At 46.7% G+C, this 23081-nt stretch overlaps 1 protein-coding gene across 1 annotated transcript; it reads left to right on the top strand.

Moving 5' to 3' along the window:
* The first annotated feature begins 1294 nt into the window (after positions 1-1294).
* On the top strand, positions 1295-18793 carry TRIM69 (tripartite motif containing 69). Its single transcript, XM_038750464.1, is given in 8 exon segments — positions 1295-1314; positions 3819-3894; positions 3896-4333; positions 7250-7345; positions 9458-9691; positions 13848-13870; positions 15019-15143; positions 18104-18793. Coding segments are annotated over 8 exon segments (1557 nt in total). The 3' UTR covers positions 18649-18793.
* Positions 18794-23081: the final 4288 nt, after the last annotated feature.

The following is a 23081-nucleotide window of genomic DNA, read 5'->3' on the forward strand; positions in this document are numbered from 1 at the left end:
AATAGAATAAATATGTACAAGTAAAACAAATAGAGTAATAAACATGTACAAACATATATACATATATACAGGTAGTTCAAGGGCTCCTCTTGAGTTCCCCATCCAACCCACTGCCCAGATTTAGGCAAGCCTTCGGCAAAAATCAATCATCCATCGATCAGTGGTATGCGTTGGACACCCACTTGAGTGTCCTGATTACCAGCCACGTGCCTCTTCCCCCAGGCCTCGAACAGAATAAATATGTACAAGTAAAATAAATAAATGGAGTAATAAATATGTACAAACATATGTACATCTATACAGGTAGTTCGAGGGCCCCTCTTGAGTTCCCCATCCAACCCGCTGCCCAGATTTAGGCAAGCCTTCGGCAAAAATCAATCATCCATCGATCAGTGGTATGCGTTGGACACCTACTTGAGTGTCCTGATTCCCAGCCACGTGCCTCTTCCCCCAGGCCTCGAATAGAATAAATATGTACAAGTAAAATAAATAGAGTAATAAACATGTACAAACATATATACATCTATACAGGTAGTTCGAGGGCCCCTCTTGAGTTCCCCATCCAACCCGCTGCCCAGATTTAGGCAAGCCTTTGGCAAAAATCAATCATCCATCGATCAGTGGTATGCGTTGGACACCTACTTGAGTGTCCTGATTACCAGCCACGTGCCTCTTCCCCCAGGCCTCGAATAGAATAAATATGTACAAGTAAAATAAATAAATTGAGTAATAAATATGTACAAACATATATACATCTATACAGGTAGTTCGAGGGCCCCTCTTGAGTTCCCCATCCAACTCGCTGCCCAGACTTAGGCAAGGCTTCAGGAAAGGCAAAAATCAATCATCCATCGATCTGTGGACACCTACTTGAGTGTCCTGATTACCAGCCACGTGCCTCTTCCCCCAGGCCTCGAATAGAATAAATATGTACAAGTAAAATAAATAGAGTAATAAATATGTACAACATATATACAGGTAGTTCGAGGGCCCCTCTTGAGTTCCCCATCCAACCTGCTGCCCAGAGTTAGGCAAGCCTTCAGGAAAGACAAAGATCAATCATCCATCGATCAGTGGTATGCGTTGGACGCCTACTTGAGTGAGGAGCACTGCACTAAGCACTTGAGGGAACACATCAGAAGGAAAGCATGTGTTCCCTGCCCTCGAGGGGCTCACAATCGAATGGAGGGCACAGGAAGACACAAATCAGCAGCGGTGTCCTAGCAACCGACCAACCGCCATGGAACCCACGGCCTACCACCTCTGCCGGCCTCCATCCCGAACTCCTGTCCCGATGGATCTGCAGTCATGGAGGTGAGGCGGAGGGGGCCAGGCTAGACAAGGGGGCTGGGTGAAATGGGGATTAAATCCTACTTCCTCTCGCCTGGATTGGGAGCCCCATGTGGGACAGGGACCGTGTCATTCATTCATTCAGTTCTTTCAATCGTATTTATTGAGCGCTTACCGTGTGCAGAGCACTGGACTACCGATAACCCTGTATCTACTTTGGCACTTAGAACAGTGCTTGGCATATAGTAAGCACTTAAATACCATGATTATTACTATTACTGTTATTGGTATTACTGCATGAAATAAGGATGCTGCTTTTTATCCTTTAATTTGTCCATCAAGCCATCATTCATTCATTCATTCATTCAATCGTATTTATTGAGCGCTTTCTGTGTGCAGAGCACTGGACTACCGATAACCCTGTATCTACTTTAACACTTAGAACAGTGCTTGGCATATAGTAAGCACTTAAATACCATTATTATTATTATTATTATTGCTATTGGTATTACTGCATGAAATAAGGATGCTGCTTTTTATCCTTTAAGTTGTCCAGCAAGCCATCATTCATTCATTCATTTATTCAATCGTACTTATTGAGTGCTTTCTGTGTGCAGAGCACTGGACTACCGATAACCCTGTATCTACTGTAGCACTTAGAACAGTGCTTGGCATATAGTGAGCACTTAAATACCATGATTATTACTATTAGTGTTATTGGTATCACTGCATGAAATAAGGATGCTGCTTTTTATCCTTTAATTTGTCCATCAAGCCATCATTCATTCATTCATTCATTCAATCGTATTTATTGAGTGCTTTCTGTGTGCAGAGCACTGGACTACCGTTAACCCTGTATCTACTTTAGCACTTAGAACAGTGCTTGGTATATAGTAAGCACTTAAATACCATTATTATTATTGTTATTGGTATTACTGCATGAAATAAGGATGCTGCTTTTTATCCTTTAATTTGCCCATCAAGCCATCATTCATTCATTCATTCAATCGTATTTATTGAGCGCTTTCTGTGTGCAGAGCACTGGACTACCGATAACCCTGTATCTACTTTAGCACTTAGAACAGTGCTTGGCATATAGTAAGCACTTCAATGCCATTATTATTATTATTATTGCTATTGGTATTACTGCATGAAATAAGGATGCTGCTTTTTATCCTTTAATTTGTCCGTCAAGCCATCATTCATTCATTCATTCAATCGTATTTATTGAGCGCTTTCTGTGTGCAGAGCACTGGACTAAGCGCTTGGGAAGTCCAAGTTGGCAACATGTAGAGACGGTCCCTACCCAATGGCGGGCTCACAGTCTAGAAGGGGGAGACAGAGAACAAAACAAAACATATTAACAAAATAAAATAAATAGAATAAATATGTACAAGTAAAATAAATAAACAGAGTAATAAATACGTGCAAACATATATACATCTATACAGGTGCTGTGGGGAAGGGAAGGAGGTAAGGCGGGGGGGATGGAGAGGAGGAAGAGGGGGAGAGGAAGGAGGGGGCTCAGTCTGGGAAGGCCTCCTGGAGAAGGTGAGCTCTACACCTTCCCAAACAGGACGGCAGCTCTCTTTCCTCCCACTTACTTTCCTTCCCTTTCGTGTCCATTAGATACTTTCCTTCCCTTTCATGTCCATTAGACAGTAAATTCCTGGAGGGCAGGGATCATCCCCCCCTCCTCCCCGTCTCCATCCCCCCCATTTTACCTCCTTCCCTTCCCCACAGCACCTGTATATATGTATATATGTTTGTACATATTTATTACTCTATTTATTTATTTATTTTACTTGTACATATCTATTCTATTTCTTTTATTTTGTTAGTATGTTTGGTTTTGTTCTCTGTCTCCCCCTTTTAGACTGTGAGCCCACTGTTGGGTAGGGACTGTCTCTATACATTGCCAATCTGTACTTCCCAAGCGCTTAGTCCAGTGCTCTGCACACAGTAAGCGCTCAATAAATACGATTGACGATGACTGTCTCTACATGTTGCCAATCTGTACTTCCCAAGCGCTTAGTCCAGTGCTCTGCACATAGTAAGCCCTCACTAAATACGATTGATGATGACTGTCTGTATATGTTGCCAATCTGTACTTCCCAAGCGCTTGGTCCAGTGCTCTGCACACAGTAAGCGCTCAATAAACACGATTGACGATGACTGTCTCTATATGTTGCCAATCTGTACTTCCCAAGCGCTTAGTCCAGTGCCCTGCACACAGTAAGCGCTCAATAAATACGATGGATGATGATGATGATGATCCCGACCAAATCTACTGGACTGTAATCTCCCTAGTGCTTGGGAGGATGTTCTGCATGCAGTCGGCGCTCAGTCAATACGATTGATTGATGGGTGGATTATTATTATTATTATAAGTGGCAGGTTCAGCTGCTGTCCCGAGTGGTGGGAAGGGACCCCTCACCCCAAGTCGGGGCGGTCCTCGGCGGCCGTAGGGGTTCGGGCCCGCAGGGCGAGATGTCCTCACTGGGGCCTTTCCCTTCCCACCCTGCCAGCAAACACCACCAGGAAGAGCAGGCCTCTGCACCCACCGTGCCCTCCGCGGGCCACAACAACGAAGAGAGTGAGGCCCCCCCCGCCCGCCTCCTCCGGCCTGGCCCCCCAGCTGGCCTCCGAGGTCCAGGTGGAGGAGATCACGCAGGAGCTGAGCTGCCCGCTCTGCCGAGACTGGTTCGGGGACCCCGTCCTCCTGGCCTGCGGCCACAACTTCTGCCACATCTGCATCCAGGGGCTGTGGGGCCAGCGGGAGGACACCTACTGCCCCGAGTGCCAGCAGCTGTGCCAGGGCCGCCAGGGCACCCCGAACCGGGCGCTGGGGCGGCTGGTGGAGAAGGTGCGGGGCCTGCCCCTGGGACGGGGCCAGCCGCAGTGCCAGGAGCACAACGAGAGCCTCAAGCTCTTCTGCAAGCGGAGCGGGAAGCTGGGCTGCTTCCAGTGCAAGGACTCCCAGATGACCAGGGGGCAGGTCCCCGAGTTCCTGCAGATCCCGGACGCGGTCCAGCTGTACATGGTGAGTGCCGGCCATTCAATCAATCTCTCTTCCTCCCTTCAAGGCCCTACTGAGAGCTCACCTCCTCCAGGAGGCCTTCCCACACTGAGCCCCTTCCTTCCTCTCCCCCTCGTCCCCCTCTCCATCCCCTCTATCTTACCTCCTTCCCTTCCCCACAGCACCTGTATATATGTATGTACATATTTATTACTCTATTTATTTATTTATTTTACTTGTACATATCTATTCTATTGATTTTATTTTGTTAGTATGTTTGGTTTTGTTCTCTGTCTCCCCCTTTTAGACTGTGAGCCCACTGTTGGGTCGGGACTGTCTCTATATGTTGCCAACTTGTATTTCCCAAGCGCTTAGTCCAGTGCTCTGCACACAGTAGGCGCTCAATAAATACGATTGATGATGATGATGATGATGATCAACCGATCTTATTGATTGAGCGCTTACTGGGTGCAGAGCACTGGACTAAGCGCTTGGGAAGTACAAGTTGGCAACGTATAGAGACAGTCCCTACCCAACAGTGGGCTCACAGTCTAGAAGGGGGAGACAGGGAACAAAACCAAACATATTAACAAATAAAATAAATAGAATAGATATGTACAAGTAAAATAAAGAAACAGAGTAATAAATATGTACAAACATTCCCGCCCCATCCCGTCCCCCAGCCTGGAAATGCCGCTGCAATCAATCAATCAATCAATCGTATTGATTGAGCGCTTACCGGGTGCAGAGCACTGGGCTAAGCGCTTGGGAGAGTATCATACAACAATAAACAGACACATTCCGTGCCCATAATGAGCTTAAAATCAATCAATCAGTCAATCAATCGTATTGGTTGAGCGCTTACCGGGTGCAGAGCACTGGACTAAGCGCTTGGGAGAGTATATGCAACAATAAACAGACACATTCCATGCCCATAATGAGCTTACAGCCAATCAATCAATCAATCAATCGTGTTTATTGAGCACTTACCGGGTGCACAGCACTGGGCTAAGCGCTTGGGAGAGTACCATGCAACACTAAAGAGACACATTCCGTGCCCATAATGAGCTTACAATCAATCAATCAGTCAGTCAATCATATTTATTGAGTGCTTACCGGGTGCAGAGCACTGGACTAAGCGCTTGGGAAGTCCAAGTGGGCAACATATAGAGACAGTCCCTACTCAACGGTGGGCTCACAGTCTAGAAGGGGGAGACAGAGAACAAAACCAAACATATTAACAAATAATTCCGTGCCCATAATGAGCTTACAATCAATCAATCAATCGTATTTATTGAGCGCTTACCAGGTGCAGAGCACTGTACTAAGCACTTGGGAAGTCCAAGTGGGCAACATTATAGACACAGTCCCTACCCAACAGTGGGCTCACAGTCTAGAGGGGGGAGACAGAGAACAAAACCAAACATATTAACAAATAATTCCGTGCCCATAATGAGCTTACAATCAATCAATCAATCAGTCAATCGTATTGATTGAGCGCTTACCGGGTGCAGAGCACTGGACTAAGCGCTTGGGAAGTCCAAGTGGGCAACATATAGAGACAGTCCCTACCCAACGGTGGGCTCACAGTCTAGAAGGGGGAGACAGAGAACAAAACCAAACATATTAACAAATAATTCCGTGCCCATAATGAGCTTACAATCAATCAATCAATCGTATTTATTGAGCGCTTACCAGGTGCAGAGCACTGTACTAAGCACTTGGGAAGTCCAAGTGGGCAACATTATAGACACAGTCCCTACCCAACAGTGGGCTCACAGTCTAGAGGGGGGAGACAGAGAACAAAACCAAACATATTAACAAATAGTTCCGTGCCCATAATGAGCTTACAATCAATCAATCAATCAGTCATTCGTATTGATTGAGCGCTTACCGGGTGCAGAGCACTGTACTAAGCGCTTGGGAAGTCCAAGTGGGCAACATATAGAGACAGTCCCTACCCAACAGTGGGCTCCCAGTCTAGAAGGGGGAGACAGACAACAAAACCAAACATATTAACAAATAATTCCGTGCCCATAATGAGCTTACAATCAATCAATCAATCGTATTTATTGAGCGCTTACCAGGTGCAGAGCACTGTACTAAGCACTTGGGAAGTCCAAGTGGGCAACATTATAGACAAAGTCCCTACCCAACAGTGGGCTCACAGTCTAGAGGGGGGAGACAGAGAACAAAACCAAACATATTAACAAATAATTCCGTGCCCATAATGAGCTTACAATCAATCAATCAATCAGTCATTCGTATTGATTGAGCGCTTACCGGGTGCAGAGCACTGTACTAAGCGCTTGGGAAGTCCAAGTGGGCAACATATAGAGACAGTCCCTACCCAACAGTGGGCTCCCAGTCTAGAAGGGGGAGACAGACAACAAAACCAAACATATTAACAAATAATTCCGTGCCCATAATGAGCTTACAATCAATCAATCAATCGTATTTATTGAGCGCTTACCAGGTGCAGAGCACTGTACTAAGCACTTGGGAAGTCCAAGTGGGCAACATTATAGACAAAGTCCCTACCCAACAGTGGGCTCACAGTCTAGAGGGGGGAGACAGAGAACAAAACCAAACATATTAACAAATAATTCCGTGCCCATAATGAGCTTACAATCAATCAATCAATCAGTCATTCGTATTGATTGAGCGCTTACCGGGTGCAGAGCACTGGACTAAGCGCTTGGGAAGTCCAAGTGGGCAACATATAGAGACAGTCCCTACCCAACAGTGGGCTCCCAGTCTAGAAGGGGGAAGACCACCGCAGACCAAGGGCCGGGAAATGCTAATGTCACGGTCCCTCGGGTCCCAGAGCCTTTCTCCGTCCCCCTCGCTCGCACCTGGAGACCCCCAGGTGTGGGGAGAGGGAGAGGAGAGGGGACCGCCCTAGGGCGGCTAGACAGTTGTCGGTTCCCCATCTTTTAGGAGGAGCTGATGACCACTCGCGGCCATCTGGAGGTGGCCTTGTCGGAGGTGCAGAGCCTGCGCGCCTTACAGAAGGAAGCCATCTCTGCTCACAAGGTGAGGCGAAGGGGCTTAGGGACGCGGAGAAGCCGCTAGAGCATTGGCCTAGAGAATCAATCAATCAATCAATCGTATTTATTGAGCGCTTACTGCGTGCAGAGCACTGGACTAAGCGCTTGGGAAGTCCAAGTTGGCAACATGGAGAGACGGCCCCTACCCAACGGTGGGCTCACAGTCTAGAGAAGCAGCGTGGCTCAGTGGAAAGAGCCCGGGCTTGGGAGTCAGAGGTCATGGGTTCAATTCCCGGCTCTGCCGCTTGTCAGCTGTGTGACTTTGGGCAAGTCACTTAACTTCTCTGTGCCTCAGTTACCTCACCTGGAAAATGGGGATTAAGATTATGAGCCCCACGTGGGACAACCTGATCACCTTGTATCCTCCCCAGCGCTTAGAACAGTGCTTTGCACATAGTAAGCGCTTAACAAATACCAAAATTATTATTATTATTATTATCCTGACTCTGCCAATTGCCAGCTGTGTGACTTTGGGCAAGTCACTTTTCTTTTATGGCATTTATTAAGCGCATCACATCAAGTCTATGTGGTGTTGATGATGGCATTTCTTAAGCACTTACTATGTGCAAAGCACTGTTCTAAGCGCTGGGGAGGTTACAAGGTGATCAGGTTGTCCCACATGGGGCTCGCAGTCTCAATCCCCATTTGACAGATGAGGGAACTGAGGCCCAGAGAAGTGAAGTGACTTGCCCAAAGTCACCCAGCTGACAAGTGGCGGAGCCGGGATTTGGACCCATGACCTCTGACTCCAAAGCCCGGGCTCTTTCCACTGAGCCACACTGCTTCTTCTCTGTGCCTATTACCTCACCTGTAAAATGAGGATTAAGACTATGAGCCCCCCTTGGGACAACCTGATCACCTTGTATCTCCCCCAGCGCTTAGAACAGTGCTTGGCACATAGTAAGCGCTTAACAAATGCCAACATTATTATTATTATTATTATTCTCCATGCCCATTACCTCATCTGTAAAACAGGGATTAAGACTGTGAGCCCCCCGTGGGACAACCTGATCACCTTGTATCCCCCCCAGCGCTTAGAACAGTGCTTTGCACATAGCGCTTAACAAATCAATCAATCAATCAATCTTATTTATTGAGTGCTTACTGTGTGCAGAGCACTGTACTAAGCGCTTGGGAAGTCCAAATTGGCAACATATAGAGACAGCCCCTACCCAGCAGTGGGCTCACAGTCTAGAAGACAGTCTAGAAGAACAAATGCCAACATTATTATTATTATTATTCTCTGTGCCTATTACCTCATCTGTAAAATGGGGATTAAGACTATGAGCCCCCGTGGGACAACCTGATCACCTTGTAACCACCCCGCAGCGCTTAGAATAGTAATTCATTCATTCATTCAATCGTATTTATTGAGCGCTTACTGTGTGCAGAGCACTGTACTAAGCGCTTGGGAAGTACAAGTCGGCAACATATAAAGACGGTCCCTACCCAGCAGTGGGCTCACAGTCTAGAAGCAGTGTTTTCAGCGCTTAGAACAGTGCTTTGCACATAGTAAGCGCTCAATAAATGCCATCATTATTATTAAGTCAGGTCATGGGTTCTAATCCCTGCTCTGCCACTTGTCTGCCGTGTGTTTCGGGGCAAGCACTTCACTTCTCTGGGCCTCAGTTACTTCACCTGTAAAATGGAGATTGAGACTGTGAGGCCCACGTGGGACGGGGACTGCGTCCCACCCCATTTTTTGCACACAGTAAGTGCTTAATAAATGCCATCATTATTATTATTATTTGCTTAGTACAGAACCTGGCACATAGTAAGCGCTTAGTACAGTGCTCTGCACATAGTAAGCGCTCAATAAATACGATTGATGATAGTAAGCGCCTGGCAGATGGCATAATTATTATTATTATCTGGACCTGGGCTGGGGCCTGTGGGCTGAGTCTGGAGTGGGGAGGAGGGGCTGAGCCCCAGGGGGTGGGATTTGAACTGGGGTCCTCTGGCTGTTCAGCAGAATGGGAAGGCTTGACCTTTTCCCGGGAATTGCTGAAGCTTCCCTCTGATCTCTCGAGCTCTCGGGCCACGGCCCGTCGCGGTCTCCATCCCCAGCCCTAACCACCCGGGCGGGTGGGAATTCCAGGAGAATCAGCTACGCCTGCAACACCACATCTCGCTGGAGTTCTTGAAGCTGCACCAGTTCCTGCACAGCAAAGAGAAGCATCTCCTGGAGGAGCTGAGGGAGGAGGGCAAAGCCCAGAACCAGGAGATGGAAAGGAACCTGAACCAGCTCCAGGAACGGGGCAACAGAGCCAAGGAGATGCTGGCGGGAATCCAGAGCCGGATGAGCCGGCACAACTCCTTCAAATTCCTCACGGTGGGTGGCCCTAGCCGGGATGGGGCAGGGAGCTGGGCCCGGCTGGGCGGGCCGGGAAGGGGAAGTGAGGAAGGGAATCATCATCATCATCATCATCAATCGTATTTATTGAGCGCTTACTGGGTGCAGAGCACTGGACTAAGCGCTTGGGAAGTCCAAGTTGGCAACATATAGAGACAGTCCCTACCCATCAGTGGGCTCACAGTCTGAAAGGGGGAGACAGAGAACAAAACCAAACATACTAACAAAATAAAAGAAATAGAATAGGTATGTACAAGTAAAATAAATAAATAAATAAATAGAGTAATAAATATGTACAAACATATATACATATATACAGGTATATATATATGTAATCAGTAATCAGTATATATACAGGTAATCAGTATACATACACAGGTAATCAGGTATATATACAGGTAATCAGTGGGATTGCTTGCCTTGCTTGGGTGTGGAATTTCCTTGGAGTGGGGGTCTTTCCAAAGTTTGGGTCAGGGGTGACCACTAGACTCCCTGGGAGAGGCCATTAGGGAAGCATTGTTTACCGGGCTCCGGATTAGCTGCCTCTGTGTCCTCCACCCATAAGAAGATAGCAGGAGGAATTGTATCTCCTGTTCCTATGGAATCAATCGATTGATCATGTTCATTATGCCCCGGCCTGTCCTGTGCAACTCTCAAAGCGCTTCCCAAGCGCTTAGTGCAGTGCTCTGCACACAGTAAGCGCTCAATAAATACGATTGATTGATTAAAGTGGACGTGGTTGGAGACGGGGCCTACCCACCCCACCAAGACCCCCGTTTCTGGACTTCTCATCTGGTTTTGGGCAGGGTTCGTGCCTGCTAATTCATTTGCATTGTATCATCATCATCAATCGTATTTATTGAGCGCCTACTGGGTGCAGAGCACTGGACTAAGCGCTTGGGAAGTCCAAGTTGGCAACATATAGAGACAGTCCCTACCCAACAGTGGGCTCACAGTCTGAAAGGGGAAGACAGAGAACAAAACCAAACATACTAACAGAATAAAAGAAATAGAATAGGTATGTACAAGTAAAATAAATAGAGTAATAAATATGTACAAACATATATACATATATACAGGTAATCAGTGGGATTCCTTGCCTTGCTTGGGTGTGGAATTTCCTTGGAGTGGGGGTCTTTCCAAAGTTTAGGTCGGTGACCACTAGACTCCCTGGGAGAGGCCACTAGGGAAGCATTGTTTACCGGGCTCCGGATTAGCTGCCTCTATGTCCTCCACCCATAAGGACACAGCAGGAGGAATTGTATCTCCTGTTTTTTAGAATCAATCGATTGATCACGTTCATTACGCCCCGGCCTGTCCTGTGCACAGTCTAAAAATGCACATCCTTAGCAAAATATATAGAATATATAGAATAGTATATATATATATATATATATATATATATATATATATATATATATATATATATACACATATATATAATATATAGAATAGTGTATATATATATATATATAATATACAGAATAGTAAATATGTGCAAGTAAAATAGAGTCATAAATCTGTACAACCATATACAGGTGCTGTGGGGAGGGGAAGGAGGGAGGGTGGGGGGGGTTGGGGAGCAGGAGAATCAGGTTGAACACAGTCTCTATCCCAAATGGGATTCATAGTTCTAGGGTCATGGGTTCGTAGTTCATAGGTCATAGTTCAGAGGTCATGGGTTCTAATCCCCCCTCTGCCACTTGTGTGCTGCGTGACCTTGGGCAGGTCACTTTTAAATTCTCTGGGCCTCAGTTCCCTCATCTGTAAAATGGGGATTAAGACTGGGAGCCCCACGTGGGACAACCTGATTCCCTTGTATCTACCCCAGCGCTTTGAAGAGTGCTCAGCACATAGTAGGTGCTTAACAAATGCCATTATTATTGTAATTATTATATAATCATATAATATATAATTTAACATATAATTTAATTAATTATTATATAATATAATCATTATATAATATAATATAATTAATTATTATATAATATAATTATTATAATGACAATACTATGTCTATTATTATAGACATAATAATAATAATAATGATGATGGCATTTATTAAGCACTTACTATGTGCAAAGCACTGTTCTAAGCGCTGGGGAGGTTACAAGGTGATCAGGTTGTCCCACGGGGGGGGGGGGGGGCTCCCAGTCTTAATCCCCATTTTCCAGATGAGGTAATGGAGACCCAGAGAAGTGAAGTGACTTGCCCAAAGTCACACAGCTGACAATTGGCAGAGCCAGGATTTGAACCCATGACCTCTGACTCCAAAGCCCAGGCTCTTTCCACTGAGCCACGCTGCCTGCCCACAAGGAGCTTACAGTCTAGAGGGGATGATGACTCATTCATGAGTCAGGAGATGGATGAGGTATTCCGAGCTTTCTAGGATAGCCGGTGATCCTCCTGCTCCCTGTGGCAGAGCCATGCAGATCTCCTGGCGGGGACCCAGCGCTTAGTCCAGTGCTCTGCACACAGTAAGCGCTCAATAAATACGATTGAATGAATGAATGAATTCTATTCTATTCCAATTTACTATTCTATTTATTTCATTTTGTTAATATGTTTTGTTTTGTCTGTCTCCTCCTTCAAGAGGCCTTCTCAGACTGAGCCCCCTCCTTCCTCTCCCCACCCTCCTCCCCACCACCTTACCTCCTTCCCCTCCCCACAGCACCTGTATATATGTATATATATTTGTACGGATTTATTACTCTATTTATTTATTGATTTTAATTGTACATATTTATTCTATTTATTTTATTTGGTTAATGTGTTTTGTTTTGTCTGTCTCCTCCTTCAGGAGGCCTTCCCAGACCGAGCCCCCTCCTTCCTCTCCCCACCCTCCTCCCCCGCGCCTTACCTCCTTCCCCTCCCCACAGCACCTGTATATATGTATATATGTTTGTACGGATTTATTACTCTATTTATTGATTGATTTTAATTGTACATATTTATTCTATTTATTTTATTTGGTTAATATGTTTTGTTTTGTCTGTCTCCTCCTTCAGGAGGCCTTCCCAGACTGAGCCCCCTCCTTCCTCTCCCCACCCTCCTCCCCCCCGCCTTACCTCCTTCCCCTCCCCACAGCACCTGTATATATGTATATATGTTTTTATTACTCTATTGATTGATTTTATTTGTACATATTTATTCTATTTATTTTATTTGGTTAATATGTTTTGTTTTGTCTGTCTCCTCCCTCAGGAGGCCTTCCCAGACTGAGCCCCCTCCTTCCTTTCCCCATCCTCCTCCCCCCCGCCTTACCTCCTTCCCCTCCCCACAGCACCTGTATATATGTTTGTACGGATTTATTACTCTATTTATTGATTGATTTTATTTGTACGTATTTATTCTATTTATTTTATTTGGTTAATATGTTTCATTTTGTTCTCTGTCTCCCCTCCTACACTGTGAGCCCACTGTTGGGTAGGGACTGTCTCTATATGTTGCCAACTTCCCAAGCGCTTAGTCCAGTGCTCTGCACACAGTAAGCGCTCAATAAATACGGTTGATTGATTGATTGCCAACTTGGATTTCCCAAGCGCTTAGTCCAGTGCTCTGCACACAGTAAGTGCTCAATAAATACGATTGAATGAATGAATGAATGAATGACCCGGGGCGGGGGAGAGGACCCGGGTGAGGGTGGCTTGGTCCCAGGAAGCCTTTGGAGAATGAGGGGACTGGAAATATATATGTTTGTACGTATTTATTACTCTATTTATTTAAATATATGAAATTTAAATTTAATTTTAAAATGAAAAAATTTAAAATTTTTTTAAAAATTAAAATTAAATTTAAAATAAATTTATTTATTTATTTATTTATTTACTTGTACAGATCTATTCTATTTATTTTATTTTGTTAATATGTTTGGTTTTGTTCTCTGTCTCCCCCTTCTAGACTGTGAGCCCACTGTTGGGTAGGGACCGTCTCTATATGTTGCCAAGTTGGACTTCCCAAGTGCTTAGTACAGTGCTCTGCACACAGTAAGTGCTCAATAAATACGATTGATTGATTGATTGATTGATTGGAAGGGCAGAGACCACCCCTCTCCAGGGGCACTGCCCCCCAAATCTCTTGGGGGGTGACCAGCAAGCTGAGAGCTGATCTCTCTGTCTCTTCCTCCCTCTCCTAGGACATCAAGTTCTTCCTGCAGAGGTAAGTCAATAATAATAATAATAGTAATAATAATAATAATAATAATGGCATTTATTAAGCGCTTACTATGTGCAAAGCACTGTTCTAAATGCTGGGGATGTTACAAGGTGAGCAGGTTGTCCCATGGGGGGCTCACAGTCTTAATCCCTATTTTACAGATGAGGGAACTGAGGCACAGAGAAGTGAAGTGACTTGCCCAAGGTCACACAGCAGACATGCGGGGGAGGCGGCATTCGAACCCATGACCTCTGAGTACCAAGCCCATGCTCTTTCCACCGAGCCACGCTGCATGACAATGGTTCTTGTCAATCAATCAATCAGTCTTATTTATTGAGCACTTTCTGTGTGCAGGGGACTGTACTGAACACAGAGTACCACACAACAATACAACAGACACATTCCCTGCCCACAACGACCTTACAGTGTAGAGGTGGGAATGTTCTAGATTCCTCTTAGGAATCTTCTAGACTGTGATCCCGTTGTTGGGTAGGGACCGTCTCTACATGTTGCCGACTTGTACTTCCCAAGCGCTTAGTACAGTGCTCTGCACACAGTAAGTGCTCAATAAATGCAATTGAAGTGAATGAATGAATCAGACCTTAATATAAATACATAATATTATATTATTTTGTACAGAGATGTGCAAAAGTGTTGTGAGGCTGTGTGTGGGGGGGAATTTCATTCACTCATTCATTCATTCATTCAATCGTATTTATGAATTTATGAATGAATAAAGGGAGAAAGTTAGGATGATGCAAAAGGGAATGGGAAAAGAGGAAAGGAAGGCTTAATCAGGGAGGAGATGTGCCTTCAATAAGGCTTTGAAGGTGGGGAGATGATCATCTGAGAAGCAGCGTGGCTCAGTGGAAAGAGCCCGGGCTTTGGAGTCAGAGGTCATGGGTTCCAATCCCGGCTCCGCCAGCTGTCAGCTGTGTGACTTTGGGCAAGTCACTTGGCTTCTCTGGGCCTCAGTGCCCTCCTTTGTCAAATTGGGATGAAGACTGTGAGCCCCCCGTGGGACAAACTGCTGACCTTGTAACCTCCCCAGTGCTTAGAACAGTGCTTGGTACGTAGTAAGCGCTTAATACATGCTATTATTATTATTATTATTATTATTATTATTAACTGTTGGCTATGTGTCCCCACAGCCTGGAGCAAGGAACCGAGGTATTGCTCCCCTGTGAGGTCCTCATCAGGGAGCTGAGCCTGGGCAAGTTCAAGGGCCCGATTCAGCACATGGTGTGGACAGAAATGCGGACAATCCTCTGCCCAGGTACGTAGAGGCCAGAGGAGGCTGCCCCCGGACCCGTCCACCAACAAATCAGGCAACCAAACAAAATCAACAGTATTTCTCTATAGCTTACTTTGTGCAGAGGGTTTGGGAGGGGGCAATAGATTTAATAATAATAATAATAATAATAATGGTATTTATTAAGCACTTACTACGTGCAAAGCACCGTTCCAAGCGCTGGGGAGGTCACAAGGTGATCAGGTTGTCCCTCGTGGGGCTCACAATCTTCATCCCCTTTTTATAGATGAGGTAACTGAGGCCCAGAAAAGTGAAGTGACTTGCCCAAAGTCACCCAGCTGACAATTGGCGGAGCCGGGATTTGAACCCATGACCTCTGACTCCAAAGCCTGGGCTCTTTCCTGCTGAGCCACGCTGCTTCTCATGTACTTTGTGCAGAGGGTTTGGGAGGGGGGTAATAGAGATAATAATAATAATAATAATAATGGTATTTATTAAGCGCTTACTACATGCAAAGCACCGTTCTAAGCGCTGGGGAGGTTACAAGGTGATCAGGTTGTCCCTCGTGGGGCTCACAGTCTTCATCCCCTTTTTATAGATGAGGTAACTGAGGCCCAGAGAAGTGAAGTGACTTGCCCAAAGTCACCCAGCTGACAATTGGCGGAGCTGGGATTTGAACCCATGACCTCTGACTCCAAAGCCCGGGCTCTTTCCTACTGAGCCACACTGCTTCTCATGTACTTTGTGCAGAGGGTTTGGGAGGGTGTAATAGATTTAATAATAATAATGGTATTTATTAAGTGATTACTATGTGCAAAGCACCGTTCCAAGCACTGGGGAAGTTACAAGGTGATCAGGTTGTCCCTCGTGGGGCTCACAGTCTTCATCCCCTTTTTACAGATGAGGTAACTGAGGCCCAGAGAAGTGAAGTGACTTGCCCAAAGTCACCCAGCTGACAATTGGCGGAGCCGGGATTTGAACCCATGACCTCTGACTCCAAAGCCCGGGCTCTTTCCTACTGAGCCACGCTGCTTCTCATGTACTTTGTGCAGAGGGTTTGGGAGGGGGTAATAGATATAATAATAATAATAATGGTATTTATTAAGCGCTTACTACATGCAAAGCACCATTCTAAGCGCTGGGGAGGTTACAAGGTGATCAGGTTGTCCCTCGTGGGGCTCACAGTCTTCATCCCCATTTTACAGATGAGGGAACTGAGGCCCAGAGAAGTGAAGTGACTTGCCCAAAATCACACAGCTGACAATTGGCGGAGCTGGGATTTGAACCCATGACCTCTGACTCCAAAGCCCGGGCTTTTTCCTACTGAGGAAAGCCCTCCTTTCCTCTTCTCCCACTCCCTTCTGCTCCATCTTGACTTGCTCCTTTTGTTTACCCCCGCCTCAGTATTTCTACACATATCTGTAATTTTATTCATTCATTCATTCATTCAATCATAGTTATTGAGGGCTTACTGTGTGCAGAGCACTGTACTAAGCGCTTGGGAAGTCCAAGTTGGCAACATATAGGGACGGTCCCTACGCAACAGTGGGCTCACAGTCTAGAAGGGGGAGACAGACAACAAAACAAAACATATTAACAAAAAAATTATTAATGCCTGTCTCTCCCTCTAGACTGTAAGCTTGCTGTGGGCAGGGAATGTGTCTGTTATATGTCTGTTAGAGAAGCAGCGTGGCTCAGTGGAAAGAGTGGCTGTGGAGTCATAGGTCATGGGTTCAAATCCCAGCTCCGCCAATTGTCAGCCGTGACTTTGGGCAAGTCACTTCACTTCTCTGGGCCTCAGTTCCCTCACCTGTAAAATGGGGATGAAGACTGTGAGCCCCCCCCCCCCCCCGCCACCCGTGGCACAACCTGATCACCTTGTAACCTCCCCAGCACTTACAACAGTGCTTTGCACACAGTAAGCGCTTAATACATGCCATTATTATTGTGAAGCAGCGTGGTTCAGTGGAAAGAGCGTGGGCTTGGAAGCTTCCTCTGCCACTTATCAGCTGTGTGACTTTGGGCAAGTCACTTAACTTCTCTGTGCCTTGGTTACCTCATCTGGAAAATGGGGATTAAGACTGTGAGCCCCATGTGGGACAACCTGATTACCTTGTATCTCCCCCAGCGCTTAGAATAGTGCTTGGCACATAGTAAGCGCATAACATAACATAGCGCATAAGTTATTATCATTATTATATTGCTATATCATATTATGTATATTATATTATGTATATATCATGCATACTACAATATATATTATTACATTACATTACATAACATATTATATTATATTATATATTATATCATATTATATCATATTATGCCATATTTTATCATTTTACATAGCATTATATTATATTACATTATGCTGATCACATGTTATATCATATTATATTATATCATATATTATATTATATTATATTACATTGTAGTATATTGTATTATATTTATTATATTAAATTCATCATAGTAAATTTATTATATTATTTTTCATTACGTTAGTATTATATTATATTAATTATATTATATTATATTATATCATATCATATTACATTACATTTATATCATATCATATCATATTATATTATATTATGTTATATCATATCATGTCATATTATATTATATTATAATATTATGTTATATTGTCATATCATATATAGCTTATATTATGTTATATTATATGTATTGATTATATTATATGATATTATATCATATCATCATATTATATTGTAGTGTGGTATATTATATTATATTATTTTTATATTATATGTTGATATATTATGTTATATTGTTATATTGTACTCTGCCCAGCTCTTAGTACAGAGCTCTGCACACAGTCAGTGCTCAGTAAATACAATTGACTGACTGACGGTCCTTCCTGCTCGTGTGCCGGCTCAGCACACCTGCCGTGCTTGGGCACGTTGGTATACCTGGGTGTGCCAAACTGTTCCCCGCCCCTTCACGACTCCCTTCTTGGCCAGGCCTCTCCTCGGTGACCCTGGACCCCAAAACAGCCCACCCGAACTTGGTGCTGTCAGAAGACCAGACCAGCGTGCACCACGGCGACATCAAACGGGCCCTGCCGGACGTCCCGGAGCGCTTTGACTCCAGCGTGGCGGTGCTGGGCACGGAGGGCTTCACCACGGGCAAGCACTACTGGGAGGTGGAAGTGGCCAACAAGACCAAGTGGACGGTGGGCGTCGTCAGGGAGTCCGTTCCCCGCAAGGGCAACTGCCCCCTGTCCCCCCAGGAGGGGTTCTGGCTCCTGCGCCTGAGGAACGGGACGGAGCTGAAGGCTCTGGACGTGCCCTCCCGCAGCCTGGAGCTGGGCCGGGGCCTCTGCAAGGTGGGGATATACCTGGACCACGAGGGCGGTCAGGTGTCCTACTACGACGCCAACACCATGACCCACCTGTACACTTTCAGCAGCACCTTCACCGAGAGGCTCTTCCCCTACTTCTGCCCCTGTCTGAACGAGGCCGGGAAGAACTCGGAGCCGCTGCGCGTCCACCATCCCGTCCTGTAGGCCCCGACGGGTCAACGACGCCAACACCATGACCCACCTGTACACTTTCAGCAGCACCTTCACCGAGAGGCTCTTCCCCTACTTCTGCCCCTGTCTGAACGAGGCCGGGAAGAACTCGGAGCCGCTGCGTGTCCACCGTCCCGTCCTGTAGGCCCCGATGGGTCAGTTTGGGCTCCCATTAAAGAAGGCGGAAGCGGCTTCTGGCCTCGGGCTTCATTTCTGGTCGGGCTGCCGCTCCTTCCCTCCCGCTCGGGGAGACGGGAGCCCAGAGAGCTGGAGGGCCTGCTTTCAGGGTCCCATCTGGGCCAGGCCGAGAGGACCCTTGTTGCCATAGTAACTGGGGGACAGCCCCCCATCCCGATCACCATAGCGACGGCCTAGGATGGGGTGCGGCGGGAGGTCTGATCTAGTCCAACCTCACCAACCAGTTGGGTGCCTAGTCCCCAAACGGGCAAAAAGTGACAATCAACCCATTAATGGTATTTATTCGGCGTGTACTGTGAGCAGAGCACTGTACTAAGCGCTTGGGAAGTACAAGTTGGCAACATATAGAGACAGTCCCCACCCAGCCTCCCCGGCGCTTAGGACAGGGATTTGCACATAGTAAGTGCTTAATAAATGCTATTATTATTATTATTTTTATTATTGAGAGACTTGAAGTCGAGAGTGAGGAGTTTTTGTCAGATTCGTAGGTTGATGGGGGAGCCACTGGAGCTCAGCTCGAGGGCTCTTCGCACCTCCAGGCGCCCCGCGCATGCGCGCTGGTGCCCCTCTCTCTTGCCCCCTCGCCGCGCATGCGCGCCGGTGCCCCTCCTCGCGCGCCCCCCCGCCGCGCATGCGCGATGATGCACCGCCGCGCGCCCCCCCGCGCGCCCCCTCGCCGCGCATGCGCGCTGGCGCCCCTTCTCGCGCTCCCCCCGTCGCGCATGCGCGCTCCTCCTCCCGTTCCCGCCCTAGGGTTCCCGGAGACCAATCAGCGAGCCGCATTCCGGGCGCGCCTCGTGCGGTTGGCGCGTGGCGGGCTCCGTGGGGAAGAACCCCGCGCCTCTGGGCTTCGACGGGCCCGGGCGGCCATTTTGTGCGTGGGCTGAGGGAAGGGGCCCCTGAGGCCAGAGGGATTCATTCATTCATTCAATCGTATTTATTGAGCGCTTACTATATGCACAGCACTGTACTAAGCGCTTGGGAAGTACAAGTTGGCAACATATAGAGGCGATCCCTACGAAACAGAGGGATGAGGCAGGGACCTCCTGCCCACAAAGGGGTTCTGGGGAAGGGTGGGCGGCTGCAGGCCCGGCGTTCACCCATTCAATCAATCAATCAATCATGTTTATTGAGCGCTTACTGTGTGCAGAGCACTGTACTAAGCGCTTGGGAGGTCCAAGTTGGCAACATATAGAGACAGTCCCTACCCAACAGTGGGCTCACAGTCTAAACGGGGGAGACGGAGAACAAAACCAAACATACTATCAATCAATCAATCAATCAATCGTATTTATTGAGCGCTTACTGTGTGCAGAGCACTGTACTAAGCGCTTGGGAAGTCCAAGTTGGCAACATAGAGAGACGGTCCCTACCCAACAGTGGCTCACAGTCTAAAAGGGGGAGTCAGAGAACAAAACCAAACAGACTAACAAAATTCAATCTTATTCACTGAGATTTTAATGATGATGATGATGATGGCATTTGTTAAGCGCTTACTATGTGAAAAGCACTGTTCTAAGCGCTGGGGGGGATACAAGGTGATCAGGTTGTCCCACGGGGGGCTCACAATTTTAATCCCCGTTTTGCGGATGAGGTAAATGAGGTTCTGAGAAGTTAAGTGACTTCCCCAAGGTCACACAGCAGACAGGTGGCAGAGCTGGGATTCGAACCCATGACCTCTGACTCCAAAGCCCGTGCCCTTTCCACTGAGCCACGCCGCTTCTAATGTGTGCGGACACTGTACTAAGCGCTTGGGAGTGTACACTACAGCAGTACCGTCCCTCCTTCCTGAGCACCCAAGCGAGGCCTGTGGCCTTCCCATTCAGCAGGGCCGCGGAGCACCGCCACACAAGTAGAGGTCCGGCCCCAATCCCTCACCTCAGGACAATAATAATCATCATAATAATGGCATTTGTTAAGCGCTGGGGAGGTTACAAGGTGATCAGGTTGTCCCACGGGGGGCTCACAGTTTTAATCCCCATTTTACAGATGGGGTAACTGAGGCGCGGAGAAGTTAAGTGACTTGCCCAAAGTCACACAGCTAAGTGGCGGAGCTGGGATTTGAACCCAGGACGTCTGACTCCAAAGCCCGTGCCCTTTCCACCGAGCCACGCTGCTTCTAATGTGTGCGGACACTGTACTGAGCGCTTGGGAGTGTACACTACAGCAGTACCATCCCTCCTTCACGGGCCTGAGCACCCAAGCGAGGCCTGTGGCCTTCCCATTCTAGAGGTCTGGCCCCAAGCCCTCACCTCGGGACAATAATCATCATAATAATAATGGCATTTGTTAAGCGTTACTGTTAAGCACTGGGGAGGTTAGCTCACAGTTTTAATCCCCATTTTACAGATGAGGTAACTGAGGCGCAGAGAAGTTAAGTGACTTGCGCAAAGTCACACAGCTAAGTGGCAGAGCTGGGATTTGAACCCATGACGTCTGATTCCACAGCCCATGCTCTTTCCACTGAGCCACGCACTGGGGCCGGACCTGCTCGGGCTTTCCCAAGCGCTTAGTACAGTGCTCTGCACACAGTAAGCACTCAATAAATATGATTGATTGATTGATAGTAACTGCCCAGGGTGGGCATCACCCATCACCCATGGGTGCAGACCCCAGGGGCCAGGAGAGGATGGGCAGGGGGGAACAGGCTGAGGAGACGCCATTCTCACTGCCCCCGAGGGATTGGGAAAGAGGGCGATGCATGTGGTCAAAGGCCCAACCCCCGAGTTCTTCATTTTTTACATAAATGCCATTATTATTATTATTATTATTATTATTATTATTATTTTCCATGGTATTTGTTAAGTCCTTACTATGTGTCAAACACTGTTCTAAGCACTGGGTTAAGTAATAATAATGATGATGGCATTTATTAAGCACTTACTATGTGCAAAGCACCGTTCTAAGCGCTGGGGAGGTGACAAGGTGATCAGGTTGTCCCACGGGGGGCTCACGGTCTTCATCCCCATTTTACAGATGAGGTAACTGAGGCCCAGAGAAGTGAAGTGACTTGCCCAAAGTCACACAGCTGACAATTGGCGGAGCCGGGATTTGAAGCCACGACCTCTGACTCCAAAGCCCGTGCTCTTTCCACTGAGCCACGCTACATAATAATAATGGTGGTATTTGTTAAGCGCTTACTGTGTGCAAAGCACTGTTCTAAGCGCTGGGGGGGGGGCTACAAGGTGATCAGGTTGTCCCTCTTGGGGCTGACAGTCTTAATCCCCATTTTACAGATGAGGTAACTGAGGCACAGAGAAGTTAAGTGGCTTGCCCAAGGTAACACAGCTGACAAGTGGCAGAGCCGGAATTCGAACCCACGACCTCTGACTCCCGCTCTTTCCACTGAGTCACGCTGCTTCAATCCCTGTCCTGCATGGGGGCTCTAAGTAGGACAGCGAACAGGAGAACTAAGGCATTGAGAAGTTAAATGTGGTAATTATTAAGTGCTTACCACATGCCAAAGGCTGAACTAAGCGCTGGAGATAATTAGATCGACACAGGTCCTGTCAGTCGGTCAATTGGATTTATTGAGCACTTACTGTGTGCAGAGCACTGTGCTAAGCACTTGGAAGGGTACATTAGAACAATAAACAGACACATTCCCTGTCCACAATGAATTTAGAGTCTAGAGGGGGAGACAGACATGAATATAAATAAATTGCAGATTTATTTATACTTAAGTGCTGTGGGGCTGGGAGGAGGGATGAATAAAGGGAGCAAGTCGAGGTGATGCAGAAGGGATAAAATCAATCAATCAATCAATCAATCGTATTTATTGAGCGCTTACTGTGTGCAGAGCACTGTACTAAGCGCTTGGGAAGTACAGGTTGGCAACATATAGAGACAGTCCCTACCCAACAGTGGGCTCACAGTCAAGAAGGGGGAGACAGAGAACCAAACCAAACATATTAACAAAATAAAATAAATGGAATGGATATGTACAAGTAAAATAAATAAATAGAGTAATAAATATGTACAATCATAAGTTGGTAAGGAGGGCTTAGTCAGGGAAGGCCTTTTATGAGGCTCACGGCCTGAGTAGGGTGAGGATCAGGTATTGAGTCCCCATTTTACAGATGAGGAAACCGAGACACGGAGAAGTGATTTGCCCAACATCACACAGTAGGGAAGTGGTGGACCTGGGATTAGACCCTGTGCTGAGCACATTAGAGCACTGTGCTGAGCGCTTGGGAAGTACAGGTCGGTAACATTTAGAGACGGTCTCT

This window comes from Tachyglossus aculeatus, chromosome 8 (genome assembly GCF_015852505.1).
Source record: "Tachyglossus aculeatus isolate mTacAcu1 chromosome 8, mTacAcu1.pri, whole genome shotgun sequence".
Taxonomy (NCBI): domain Eukaryota; kingdom Metazoa; phylum Chordata; class Mammalia; order Monotremata; family Tachyglossidae; genus Tachyglossus; species Tachyglossus aculeatus.